The sequence below is a fragment of the Cnephaeus nilssonii genome (genome assembly GCF_951640355.1).
Source record: "Cnephaeus nilssonii genome assembly, chromosome: 9".
NCBI lineage: Eukaryota > Metazoa > Chordata > Mammalia > Chiroptera > Vespertilionidae > Cnephaeus > Cnephaeus nilssonii.
In genome coordinates this window covers 60,317,825-60,332,658 of record NC_137080.1, presented here as the reverse complement: position 1 = coordinate 60,332,658, position 14,834 = coordinate 60,317,825, and the positions used below count along the sequence as shown (strand labels likewise).

The following is a 14,834-nucleotide window of genomic DNA, read 5'->3' as shown; positions in this document are numbered from 1 at the left end:
TTTCAGTGACTGTAGACCTCATGGAAACAATTACACTCTTAAAGGTTTTGTTAACACTTACTAGTAGAAGAGGTTTGGCCGTTGACTGTGCACACCAGTCATCTAGTCTATTTCCATGGCCTGAGAGAAGGCAGAGGGATTCTGCCGGGTGAACTGTTGCAGAGATTGGTGACAACGCTCCCTGCTGCCCCTTTAAAGCTCTCTGCCTCTGCCTTACTTCACTGCATATTCTCTTACCAGAGACAGGTGTTTTACCTGTGCTGACAGTAATTTTCAAGTCATCTCCCAAAGCATCCTGCCGTCCCACCTAGCAGGAAGCAAACCTGCAGGATCATCATTCATGACTGAAGTCATTTCCTGCCCGTTAGCATCTTCTCACACCAAACAACTCAATTCTCCTTGGAGTTCTTTTATAGCCCTTAGCGCATGCATTCTGCACTGTCATTATTTACGTACTTCTTTGTGTCCTTAGAGATGCATACTAGAGTTCTTATATTGGTAGGGAACCTGTCCTGTTCATCTCTATCTCTAGCACTTACCATAGGGTATGGCACATGAGGGTACTCAATAAATGTTTGTAATAGGACTGAACAGAGAGAGAGGGGAGTGCCAGGCAGGCAGAACCATAAAATTTTAAAGTGCTGAGTACTCCCAGCAGAATTAGTCCTTAAAGAACTCAGCTGCTTTTATTCCAGTCTCCGAGCCCTGTTCTTTCACTTAATAGACTTATATTAATAACCAAATAATCTGGTTTGTATTGTTTTGTCAAGAATTACTGTGATAAAAGTCCAGACTCATAAATGATGTATTTGCTGCTCAAATTTACTTTTGAAGGATTTCTAGCTTTAGACCAAGTTTAATATTGTACTATAAAATAGTGAAAAAGTTACTGAGTGGGATTGATGACCCCATAATTGAGGCTACAGATCCCAAGAAAGCAGTGGGGATGCAGCATAAAGCTATTTAAAGTTGACTCCAGAGACCTATTAGAACAGGAAAATGCTATGTCCATGTATTAAAATCAATGTGGAATCTATCTTATCATCATATCTACCAGTCTGCTAATACTGATGACCCAGAAAGTGGTAGGTAGGCATCAAACCACAGGATATTTACCCAGAGAAACATGCAAATATAAAACGTTAAAGTCTTAGGGTTTGATCTATGATATTACTGAGTCACCAAAAGGACATATTTAGGACTCAGAATAGAGCTGGCCTCTAGAATAGAACTTGAATAAGTTGACCCATCTAACACTAGTCATATAATTGGAGAATATAACATTAAAGAGAGACAATCAAGCTAGCTCTTTAAATATGATGTTGATGGGGTTTGGAGTAAGGTCTGGGGTGAATGGACTCTTTTGCACATGTTCATATCCCATAGGGCTTTCTAGTATCAGAAAGGCTTTAAAATAATCATCTTACATTTAGGTTCCTCAGCACCACTCTCACATGCAAAAAGGAATTCTCTGCCAGATTACTACTGTTTTTGAAGGATTTCCTTGATAGAGGAAAGTAGATAAAGGTGATGCCTCAGGTTCTTGACAAAGCTCTACAACAATTCGCAGTAAACTTGAAATGTGTCCAATAACTGACACAGCACACTACCTGAATCATGCCAGTAGTCTTCCCCTAGGGGCAAAGTACCTTAGGAATAGGGGCTCTTTCACTTTGGGGAAAAAACTTAATGATGGTGATTATGATGATAATAGATAATTACTTATTAAAAAAATCTGTGCTCCTGTGCTATGCTTTAAATGTATGATTTAATGTAATCCTCTCAGCACAACCCAATGGAGGAGTAACTGTTATTATTTCTGAGCTTTAGATGAGGAAAAAGGTAAGGCTTAGTGAGGTTTAAATAACTTGCCCAGGTTACACTAGTAAATGGCCAATGGGGACTATTAAATCCATGATGGCCTTCTTTACAAAAAATCTTGCTCAGTACAATTCTGTTTTCTCAAAGATCTCAACCAACAGGAGGCACTGCCACATCTGTTTTTGTTGGGAGACTCAGTCTGTACTTTTGTCAAATACAAACCACCCTCTCACCCTCACTGTCCTCTTACCCTATAAGCCTTTTTTTTTTTTTAAGTCTGCTCATTTTACTATTACCTTACTATATGAATTCTGTCTCAAGGAACAGATTTGAGAAAAGTAAGTAAAATCGGTTAATGAGAAAAATCATTATTTTTGAACAAGGGTCATAATGACAGACTTTTTAAACCCTTTCTGTTATGTTTATTCCTCACATGCTATTTTTTATGTACAAATCTTGCATACTTGAACTACTCCCCATAGGAGACAAGGTAAACTATCAAGATCCCCAATGTTAGTAATGTCAATAGTTTAGAACTTTTTATCTAAGTTACCTCACAAATTAGACATAAGCCCCTTAGAACCAGTCTCCAATATCCAACATTTAAGGTAGATATCTGTACCATTATCTGTATAAAGCAAAATGGATTAATAGCCATTGAATCCTTTTTATTCTTCTTTGCCCAGCACTTTGATCAAAAGATGACTCACCACTCTATAGCCCTCACTCCCTTTGAGCCCTGGCTCACAATTCATATCTATGAAATCTTCCCCAATTATCTACTTTCTGCTCCGATCAGCCTTTAGCTTTGTACTTCCTCAGTAAGGGTTGGCACCCAGGTATTGGGCAGAGGAAAAGGATATGACACAATCTTTGTAGGAAACATAGTCTTAAGTGAATGTGTGCTTCTTTTGCAATAATAAGGTCATTTATTTCATATATTTATACACATGCATATATACACATGCATGTATATTATATAATGGATATATATAATAGAAATCTAATTATATAATATAGATATTATATATAATTATATAATATATACATATGATTATAGGCAATATATATTAAATATATGTACTATATTATATAGCATATATTAGATATATGTGCTTCATTTGCTTTATTGATTCTATATGTTCTTGCACATGCATATATATATTAGATATGATATGCATGTGGTTCTACTCTGCTCTGATGCACTGCTGTGTGGGGCCCTAGCCAAGCCCCTGGTTAACTGTCAGCTCTGTAAGTGCTTTCTCATGGGCTTCAGAAGCCTCAAAGTGCATAGTAACTGCTGATGGAGAGTGAACTTCCTCCTCCCCAGCTCCTTGACTGAAATGTACTGCTTCTTTGCCTTCTAGTAGATAAAAAAGGCTAAGTTCTTAAAATTCAGGGGTATGTTTCTCATTTAGTTATTATGGGACAATGGACCTTTTCCTTTAAAGTATTGTGTTGAATTTATTCTTTTCAACACTATTGATTTCAGTTGCTACAGTCTCATAAAATCTGACATGTAGGATGCTGAGCCATTGGTGTATTATAGTTAGTGATCATTGAATTTAACATTTAGGTTACATGCCTATACTCTTTTGTCTTGATGTTCTGCCCTGTAATGATCGGATTTTCTTTACCTCTTGAGTTTGAAGAAATACGAAAAAAATGTCATGTTGTGTTTTCACCACTTCTGTAGCAGCATACTTATCTCTCAAAGTGTCTGACTTCACCTCTGCATGCCCTCAGCCAGCACATATCAATTAAACTGTTGAATTTAGTGAACATGGTCAGATTTTTCAGCATTAAATACAAACATCCAAACTTCGAGCCACACCTCCAGTGTACAGTGCCTTCATCATCTGCTGCCAAGGAATGGGACTATTTTTGTCCCTTCAGGCATCTCTTTCATTTCTGTGTCAGAGACAGCAGAAGGTGGCACCTTTTCAAAGCTAAGGAACATGCAGAGTTACCTTCCTGCCTAGATGAAGTCGCAAGGTCCCAAATATAAAAGGTCAAAATGGAGAAAGGGATCCCAACATGGTACAGGCAGGTGCAGCTCCCTGTGTGGGAATACTGAGCTGCAGAGTGCCCTCCAGAACCCGGCCCTTCCTGCCCACCCTGCGTGGCCCTCATCCTCACGCTCACAGGATGGCTCTTCTACTTGCAAGCATTTCACCTGTATTTGCCCAGGAAGAGGGAAGGCACAGGTGCATTCCACCGGAGTCTGTCTGCTATTAGAGACAAAGAGCTTTCCCAGAAACCCCACCCTGTCACTTCTATGTGCAGCCCTTTGACCAGAATTGGCCTTAACGAAGACTGGACAGTGTACATCTTTAGTTGATCCATTGTCACCAGGAACAAAACTGAGGTTAACAGATGAAAAAGGAAGGGAAAAAATGGATGTGGATGAGCAAGTAGCAGTGTCTTTTTCAAGGATAGTAAGCCTTTGCAAAAAATATCTAAATTCCAACTAGTTAGGAAACTGGCATAATATGTCTATAGCCTTACCTTCAGAATCTAAGTTTTAAAGTGAAATTTAGCAGCATGTATAGAAATATTAATATTTTCTCACCATTTAAAAATATTTATATACTTTGACTTTCTCAAGCCCAGCTCAAGAATAGACAAATAAAGATAAATGTTTTAATTCTAAAAATGTTCTACAAAATATCTGATGATTTTTCTTTAAGAAAGTATGTCCTCTTCTGAAGGTTCCCTGCTATCTAAACAGGATTGGGTCATAAGAAGTAGTCATGGGACTATAGAAGCTTCCTCCGAAGGCTCCCTCAGTCCTAAAAGACCTAGATAAAAAGATAAACTTGTAGCAATGCATCAGACAGACACAGCCATGATGCTTGTGACTGAGGTTCATTCCATCTTCCCCACAGAGTGTTCAGGCAAAAAACCTGGATATTTCCAGGTGGGTATGTTCCTCCTGTACAGTATTCTAAAATACTGTACCCTGCTGTAGTTTAAGCTTCAGAATAAATGAAATACATGTGCCTTTTTGCTATAGAATTTGCATTTCAGTACTGCCTAATTTCTGTTAATGTCTAAATAAGTATATAAGTTTATAATAATAGTTCCAAGAAGAATTACCTAGTATCTCATACAGGAATTTAGACTATTCATGGTCATTACTGAGCAGATTTTAAAAATATTTAAGCATTGCTCACATGATCGGGTTAAACACACACTGCAAAACTTTTTAGTTTGGAATAAAGTGTTGAAAAATAATTTTATATTGAAACATGCCACTGATAATAATCAATACAGTAACCCCCCCCCCCCTTATCTGTGGGAGATAACATTTCAAGACCCCCAGTGGATGCCTGAAGCTGCAGATAGCATTGAACTCTATATATATTATGCTTTTCCTATACATACACGCCTATAATAAAGTTTCATTTATAAATTGGGCAATTTCATGGATAGAGTATTTGTAACTACTATACATCTTAGCAACTTCAGCATTTGATTTTTTTTCTTTCCTTATTAAATTGAGAACTTTCACCTTTTCACTTTAAAGAAGTACTTTATAGCTTCTCCTTGGCACACCCAAATTGCCAGCATCACTACTCTTGCACTTTGGGACCATTAAATAAAATAAGGGTTACGTGAACACAAGCTCGGCAATGCTGTAATAGTCAGTCTGATAACTGGGAGGGCCACTAATGGGCTGGTAGCCTACACAGCATGGAAATGCTGGACAAAGGGGTGATTCATGTACCAGGAGGGATGGAGCAAGACAGCATGGGATTTCATCACGCTACTGAGGTGTGCAATTTAAAACTTTCAAGTTGTTTATTTCTGGATTTTTCATTTAATGATTTGGAAGGCGGTTAGACATGGGTAATTAAAACTATTGAAAACAAATCTGTAGGTAAGGGAGCACTACTGCATGTGTCTATAGAGGTACCTTTTAAATCACTACATCCTGTTCAACTCAAAACAACAAATGTATATTGAGATTTACTATGGACAAGAAAGACATTGTTCTAGAAATTATAGAAACTGTAGAGACAGGAACACATTAGCTTTTCTCAACATGTTTAGAGTCTTAACAGTTGATAAAACAAATATATAACCAACCAGAATGTAAGTTAAAAAATTCAAATCTATAAAAATGGTGGGATCCAGAAAGGCTCAATAGATACCTGGCATCTTTAGTGGCCACTAAATGCTGACCAAAGTCCTAGTAATTAGTTATTGATGATAGAGTCCATTCCACATCAAGGGAATCAGTAAATCAAAATACAACAGCTGTTGGCTAGGAGGTGGAGAAAAGGGAACCCTGGTGCACTGTTGGGGGGAATGCAGATTGGTGCAGCCACTGTAGAAAGCAGTCAAGAGTTGTCTCAAGAAATTAAAAATGGAACTGTCTTATGACGCAGCAATTCCACTTCTGGGAATATCTCTAAAGAAACCCGAAACACTAATTCAGAAGAACAGATGCACCCTTATGTTCGTAGCAGCATATTTACAATAGTCAGGCTATGGAAGCAACCCCAGTGCCCATCAACTGGACGAGTGGACAAAAATGCGGTGATATATCTATAAAATGGAATATTACTCAGCCATAAGGAAATAATGACGTTTTAGCATCTGCAACAACACGGATGGACCTAGAGAACATTATGGGAAATAAATCAGTCAGAGAAAGACAATTACCATATGGTTTCACTTATGTGGAATCTAAAGAACAATATAAATGAACAAACAAAACAGAAACAGACTCATAGATACAGAGAACAGACTGATGGTTGCCAGAAGGGGAGTGGTTTGGGGGACTAAGTGAAAAAGTTCTCATTACAAGAAAAATACATTTTGTAACTATATATGGTGATGGATGTTAACTGGATATGTTATGAGATCATTTTGCAATATATACACATATAAAATCATTATATTGTACTAGAGGCTTGGTGCATAGATATGTGCACAGGTGGGGTCCCTCAGCCTGGCCTCTTGCAATCTGGGACCCCTGGGGGGGGGTGGGGTGGGATGTAGCAGTACCAAAGCAGCAGAAGACCAGGGCAGCTCCTGCTTTGAGCGTCTGCCCCTGGTGGTCAGTGCATGTCATAGCAACTGGTCATTCCAGTCCTTCAGTTGTAAAGGTCACTTAGGCTTTTATATTGATATCTGAAACTAATACAATGTTATGTATTAGGGATTGAGAAGTACAAATTGGTAGTTACTAAATAGTCATAGGGATGTAAAGTACAGCATAAAGTACAGTCAATAATACTGTAATAACTATGTATGGTGCCAGGTGGGTATTGGATATATCAGGGGGAACACTTTGCAAAGTATATGATTGTCTAACCACTATGCTATACACCTGAAAATAATACAATATTTAATGTAAATTGTAATTGAAAACAAAACAAAAAAAATTTTCTGTACCTATTGACATGATCATATAGTTTTTCCCCTTAAATTTGTTATGATGGATTATACTGATAAGACTTCCTATTATTGAAGCACCTAAAAAGAAATCCTGCTTGATTACATTACTGGATTAAATGTCATTGTTTGGAATCATGTGTCTATATTCATAAAACTTGGAAATGTATATAGTCATAAATGAGACTGGTCTACAGTTTCCTGGTTGTTTTTTTATTGTCTTTATTAAATTTAAATTTGATTAGTTATCTATATATATTTGACTCTGTTTATTAGAAGAATACATTCCTATGGACTCTAAAAGAATGTTTCTTCATTTACATATTATTATAGCAAATAGATTTGATGAATATTTCTAACACATCTCTTAATAAGTAAATGATAAAGCCATTTTATATCTTTTCACTGGTTCCTGTATTCCCTCGTGTTAGACTTTCCATTGCCCATCTCATTTTCAGCCCCCTAAGCCAAATAATAACTTCTACAAGACACAGCTACATTTCCCCTCATGACCACATATCCGATTCCACACAACCTAATCCTATTACTCCCTGATTTCTGTAGACTTACAGATCATAGCTCTAACTGCTCTAAGACTGAGTTGTACAGTGAAACATGTTCCTAAAATCCTTCCCCTAAAAATCCTTATATTATCCTTGGCAAGAATATTATTTATTGGTAGTCTTCAATGAAATGTTGAAATAAACACACAGAACTTGGTATGTGTAAGCCTCTTTGCCAAGTATTCTCAGAATCATCTGAGTAATAAATTGTAGCAATAATGCAGAGAAAGGATTTACAGCTTTGTAAACCGGCAAGAGAAAAAAGTAATACAAGATTGTCAAGTTTTCTCCTTTGTTCTCAAAAAGGAACAAGCAGACAGAGGTATTAAGTCAAATACAGTTGACCCTTGAACAACATGGGTGTGAACTCTGTTAGCTCACTTAAATGCCAATTGTTTTTCATTAAATACCTGCACTGTTTTTTGTCTATGGTTGGGAGTCCGCCTATATGCAGAGTCAACTCTATGCATTAATCTACACCCTATTATATATAGGACTTGAGCATATGTAGATTTTGTACCCACTCGGGGTCCTGGAACCAATCCCCTTGGATCCTAAGGAACAATTTAAATTTGGGGGTTTTCACAAGTTACACATGGATTTTTTTTAATTACTTTATTGATTAAGGTATCACATATTTGTCCTCATCCCCCCCATTCCCATCTCAAACCCCTCCCCACGCATGCCCCCACCCCCCTATTGTCAGTGATCACTGGTTAGGCTCATATGCAAGCACACAAGTCCTTTGGTTGATCTATCTCCCCTATCCCCACCCTCCCCTACCTTCCCTCTGAGGTCTGACAGTCTGATCGATGCTGTTCTTATACATCAGTCAAAAAATATGGACCGCTTCACGAATTTGCGTGTCATCCTTGCACAGGGGCCATGCTAATCTTCTCTGTATCATTCCAATATTAGTATATGTGCTGCCGAAGCGAGCACTACACGTGGATTTTCAACTGTATGGGTGGAGGGTGGGTCAGTGCCTCTGACTCCTGTGTTGTTTAAGAGTCAACTGTATTTATTTTTTAGCTGAAAATTTAATTTCTTTATTTGCTTTTCTCTGATTTGAGCTACAACCAATATTTTTTAAAAGGAGTTTGTTGTTTATTTGTAGGTGCAAGCCAGTTATGATGTTTCACGCTATGAAAATACCTTCTCCCTCTTCTGGGTTCTGGAGCAGCTTCTTCAAAAGGAAAACGAAGAAGGCAATACTTTGAGTTTGGGGCATGATGATCAAGAAATCAAGAAGTTTCTTCAGAAGCATGATGAAGCTGTTTTGCAACTCTCTGATACATTTCCTTTATTTACTTTTTATTTATGGAGACTGGGCATTCTCTTGAACTCCACAGAAATAAAAACTGTTGAAAATAACTCACTTCCTTAGCAATTTACCAAATATCAGAAACATACAAAAGTTGAATATATGAAGATCTTGTACTTAAAAGATTTTCAAGAATATTTTTAAATGAGCATTTTAAATGGATCTTTAAATATAATGATTAACTAAATTTAAGAGTCTTAACATTTGATAATTTATTATGAGTCATATTTCTTTCCTATAATCAGTCAATATCAGTTATTCCCATGTAACTGTATTTTATAATGTTATTCAATATAGGTCTCTTAGTCTCTAAAATGGGTCATTAATTGTGCATGTCATAAAATATATTTACTTTTAAAATATTTCCATGTAATAGATACTAAAAGGCAATGGAAGAGATCTTAAAAGTTTTATTGCTTTATCAACCCAGCATTTAAAATAAGTGGTTATAAATTAGATTTTTAAAACATTTTTCTTACACAGTTTCACTTATATCATTGTCTCTCTTAGAAGGGACTCCTGCAGGAGGGAAGTCGAACATTTGTAAGGGTAACTACCTTTAATTTCCTATAATCAACAGATCTGTCAAATCCTTTGAAAGTACTAATTAGTGGCTTAAATGTTCTATTTGTTTTTTCAAAAAATGTTAGTTTTGATTCTGTTGATTGTATGTAATATTCCTGTTATTGTTAAAATGTAGTTTAAGTCATGTGTAACAAGACATTAAGGAAATTTTCACAAATTATACCATCTATCCAGAAATATACTTTATACTTACTAAAAGTATGTTTATACTTATTAAAAGTATTGGTTGAATTTTCCAGTTACACCGTTTTATTGACTTTATTTCAATTATTAAAATCATACCCAACTAGTTTATTGAGCACATAATATATACTTTCCTATACCACAATTTAGGACACTATCAACCCAAATTTGCTTCATAAGTTAATTACCTTTCCCAAATGCCACTGATATTTTTTAAGTGTATATAAAATAATATAACTCTCTGCCAGTTATTTTTTGGAGTTTATTTCTAATTTTATGGAAAAGATAAAGCCTTTTTTATAATACCGAGACTCAAAGTATGTATCAGTCAGCGATTAGTATGTAATAAACAACCACAAAATCTCAGTGACATAAGTCAGGAAGTAATTATTTCTCAGAGGTGTGGGTATCACGTGGGGGTCAGCTCATCTGAACTGGGCTCTCCTGGGAAGCTCTGCTCAGGCTGCAGATCCCACTGGCCTGGGCTCCTTATTGTAAACTGGGTTTTGGTCTCTTCCACATGTGTATGTTCTGGACCCCAAGTTGAGGGCAATGAAGATAGTTCTTTACTCAATGTATAGCATTTTACCAGAGTAAAAACATCCTCAAATATTAATGTTTTAAAAGTGCAAAGCTCACTCTAAAGATGTGGTGGCTGGACTGTCAGGCTCCAGTGCTCAGTCCAGTGGGGAGAGGAAATAAATGTGATCATTTTATCCTTGGCTCTATAAATAGATATTGGTGACATTTTTATGTAGTTTTTTCACAAACTAGTGTACTTTCCACTCTTATTTGTTGGCATACATAAGGGCAGAATATTCCTGGATGAGAGGCAAGGCAAAATGCTATTTACATTTGCAGATTTTTATGTACATTTGTAGATGTTTTAAAAATATTGGTGGCTCTAACTTAAGATAGTCTGGTTTCATTTATTCATCAATTATTAAGCACCAACTTTGTGTGCAAATAAAAATAAACATATTAAGTTTTGTATTTTATCAGATTTGTAAAACAGAACTTTCTTTTACAGTCAATATAATGATTCAAGATCAATAGTTTGTATTTGCTGAAGGAGATGATTAGAGTGGTAACATTGACCTTGTATTGAAAAAAAAAAGATACAGCATTTTATTATTTTGGAAAGTCAATTCATTCTTTTTAAATTTATAGAATTGGACAACACTAAACTCATCTGGTCAATGAATGGGCTACTCTGTTAAAAACTGTCAAAATCTTATGAAGTATGACTGACCCCAGCTCTTTTTGTTTTGTTTTCATTTAATATGAAAGTCCTCTAAGTAGTTTTAAGAATCCATCTATAATAATCTATAATAATAAAAGCATAATATGCTAATTAGACCATACATCCTTCTGGACGACCTTCCATACAAAGCTGGGGCTGCGAGGGAAGCCCGGGTCCTGAGTGTCTGCCGGTGGCCAGAGGGAAGCCAGTGCCAGCAGCCGGGGAAGGAAGGCCTACTATTGCATGAATTTCATGCATCAGGCCTCTAGTTACTAATAAGAAAGAAAACTTGTAAAAAGAAAATATGAGTCTAACACTCAAGACATTGAAATAATTCATAGATATGTACTCTGAATTTGTAAAATTTTATTCTGATATTTAATCTAATTTTGTTGTAGCTGCTTAAGTGGTGAACTTATATTTTAGTTAGTAGTTGTGTTTCATAGGCAATCCATTGGGGTATCAAGATTTATAGATAAACATTAACCTCATTAAGTCTCTGATCTACAAATAAAACAGTGGTTTTCAAATGTGGTCCCCATGCCAGCAGTATCAGCAACACTTGGGGACCTGTTAGAACTACAAATTCTGGGCCCCACCCAGACCTACTTCAGAGTCAGACAGGCTGGAATGGAGCCCAGAAATCTGTTTTATCAAGTGGTTTGAGAATCACTGTTCTAATCATTGTTTAAACTGAATAGGAGGACTTAACACATATAGTCATTCAGAAAGTAGAAATTCAATCATACCAAATTACTTAACTGAATTGTTTTAACTTTCCCTGTGTGTGCCTTAAAATTCCAAAGGAGGATTTGGGGGAACTTAATTATTCATGATTAATTTAAAATGAGTATTTAATTTACAAATATATCTGTCAATCATAATTTAACACTTAAAAATCAGCATTATCATACTTAGCTTTTAGGTCCACATTATTGCAAGCTTCAGAGTTGCATAAGAACAGCACCCCAGACATGAAAAGGGAACAGGGCTATCACTGCTTTGGGCTTTAACGTCTTAACTACTAAGACCTTTTCCTGAATGATTAATGTTTGGGGAACAATAGAAACACCAGACACTTAACCAGCAGGGAAAAGGATTTGTTTTTTTCTCTTCAATCACACACTCAATTCAACATTCATTTTGTAAAAAGAGATCCAGATCTCTTGAAACATTCTAAAGTTTGAAAAAATTCTCCTTATATTTTTCTTCCTTATCTTTAAGGGGTGCCACCACAAGCAGGTGCTTTTTTGTCCTAACCAGCATCAAGGACGTGGAGCAGACCCTGACACTGCCCTGGCGTGACCTTCCCCAGAACTCCAGAGCCAGGCCACTCCCCTGAGAAGAGCGACCACTGGACTTCAAATGTGTAGCGTATCTCCTTCCACAATGAACCATGACCAAGAAGTGGAGTTCACCAGGCACCTAATCTTGCCACTAACAACATCTAGGATAGAGCACAAGAGACTGGGCTCTCCAATTATAAAACACACAGCAGAGCTAGAAGTAACTTTATAGAAATGTGAGGGTATCTCTAACTCCAAATAAATATACTGATACTATTCGCATCTGAAAACAAAAACACTCATTTCTGAAGCTAGTATGATCTTGGCTTATGAGGTTCTTTCCTTTTAAACGGACTCTCCTCCATACATATCAGATAATCCAATGCCTTGGCACCACCACATTATTAAGGCAGATATAACACCCAGCATATTGAGCCCCCAGTGTATGCTGGGTAGTCCTCTAAATGTACTGTTTTGCTTAATCCTAACAGCCTTATGAGATACGTATATATTATCCCAGGTTAGATGAGGAAGTAAGCGCAGAGCATGTAATTTGCCCAGGGTCATAGGACTGGAAGAAAAATCAGAGTAAGTATTCAAACAGGTGATAAGCAATGAAGGCAACAGTGTGCACTCTCGGGACTCGGGTACCCACAGCTGTCATGTCCTAACTGCAAAAGTGGAGACTGTAGAGAGTCAAGTTATCCTGACAGTTTTCACTCTTTTTTAAAAGTTCTTTTTAGACCCGTGTTTCATGCACTTGTGATAACTGTAATGGTGGGAAATTTACACTTTAAGTAAAATTGGATGATTGAAATAGCCTTTGTGTGTGGAAGGGTAAAAAGTTGCAGTAAGATGCCAGAAGTTTCCAGTCGGTGGCATTTATTTTAAATGAAATAGGTCTAAATTCTACTCTAGTATTTGATTCTTTTGTAAGCCTGTGCGGGTAACACTTTCTGAGGATAATGCAAGTTAAATCTTTTAAAATGCCAGAATCAAGATAAAGCAACTGTACATGGATGAGAGTTAATTCAGAAGCCTTAGACGTGGAAATAAATAATATATATGAGGCATTGTTTCTCTACACTGACTTCAAAATAATAATTTTTAAGTGCAAATAAAAAATATATCTATTTCATTATTAGACTTGATCAGTAAAATCCTATTGACAGTATGTGACATTTCTAAACCATCTTAAGAGGTAAAAAGAAGTGTCTTTATTAACATGGGAACAAAAACATATAAATAAATAAATAAAAATATTTCGGTGATATGTTCCCCCAGAAAACTTCAGGCAGCTCTCGTTTATGCATTTTCCTTTGATCTGAGGAGAAGAGACGTGAGGACTTTTCCCTGCACTCTGCCTTGTCAATCAACCCTACCTCCAGTTCCCTTTGAGAGCCTTCCTGTTCACCACATTGAAGTAACAATGAGAACACACTGTTGAAGGCACAGATGAAAGGATGGGGTGGGGTAGTGGAGAGAATAGAAAAACAGAAAAGAGGGCCATCATTGGCCAAGCTATCTTGTGCCTTAGAAAGAATAATTTCATACTCTCACTTTCTCTTTATAATATAGAGCCTCTGTTTTTCAGTGTTAAAGCGTAAAGAACAGAGAGGATCTTCTAGGGAAACATGTTTCTTCTGAATGCATGCATAAACGATTAGACTAAAACCGGTCCAGGTAACTACCCCTTATTACTAAAAGTTATTGCCCAGCAGTGGGGGTTGGGTCTATTCCTGTCTTCATGGAGGCCTTTCAGTGATAGACTGCTTTTCACAATTAACAAGGTCTAGTACAGGGAGTAAAAAGTGAGAGTATCACTCTATCCCTGTTAAATGAATAAAATTCCTTTCTTAAATTTTAGAAATGATAATCTCACCATAGGATTGTATGTACGAAATACAATGATAGTGTGAAAGCATTTTGTGAACTCTAAAATAAAAATAACAATACTAAGAAAATGATGAGCTAACATATTGTTTGTTAGGCACCAGGTATTCTTATAAGCACTTTATATGCACTTTCTCACTGGCTTCTCATAGCAACCCTGTCAATAGGCCTATACTATTATTTGTACTAATTCCATTTGTGTTTGTTCCTGTGAGCACCCTCTATAATATGGCTGGACCACACTGCCAGTATTTTTCTCTCCCAGTTCTCGCATCATCAACGACACTCTGACTGCCAGCAGGTACCTGTGTCAATCACAACAGAGTTCTTGTGAACAATAACTTTGCCGGTCACCTCGCCCTAAAGAGCACTCATTACTCATTGCAGCATTAGCAGCCGTGCACCCATCCATCTCCCAATTGGACTTGCCTGGACTGAACTCAGGTTCTGCATGCCCCTTGGACCTTGTGATTCCAGATGCTGGCAATTCCCTTGGCAGTCCACCTCCTCCTGTGGACAGAAATCGAAAT

General features: G+C 36.9%; 1 protein-coding gene across 3 annotated transcripts in view; it reads left to right on the top strand.

Moving 5' to 3' along the window:
• The window catches only part of MEI4 (meiotic double-stranded break formation protein 4), a 156,346-nt gene extending 146,479 nt beyond the window's left edge, over window positions 1–9,867 (top strand). For all 3 annotated transcript variants that reach the window (XM_079781443.1, XM_079781442.1, XM_079781441.1), the window contains one exon: window positions 8,908–9,867. In XM_079781443.1, coding sequence (XP_079637569.1) covers window positions 8,908–9,177 — 270 coding nt within the window. In that variant the 3' untranslated portion in view covers window positions 9,178–9,867. The remainder of the gene's footprint in view (window positions 1–8,907) is intronic.
• The last annotated feature ends 4,967 nt before the right edge of the window (window positions 9,868–14,834 follow it).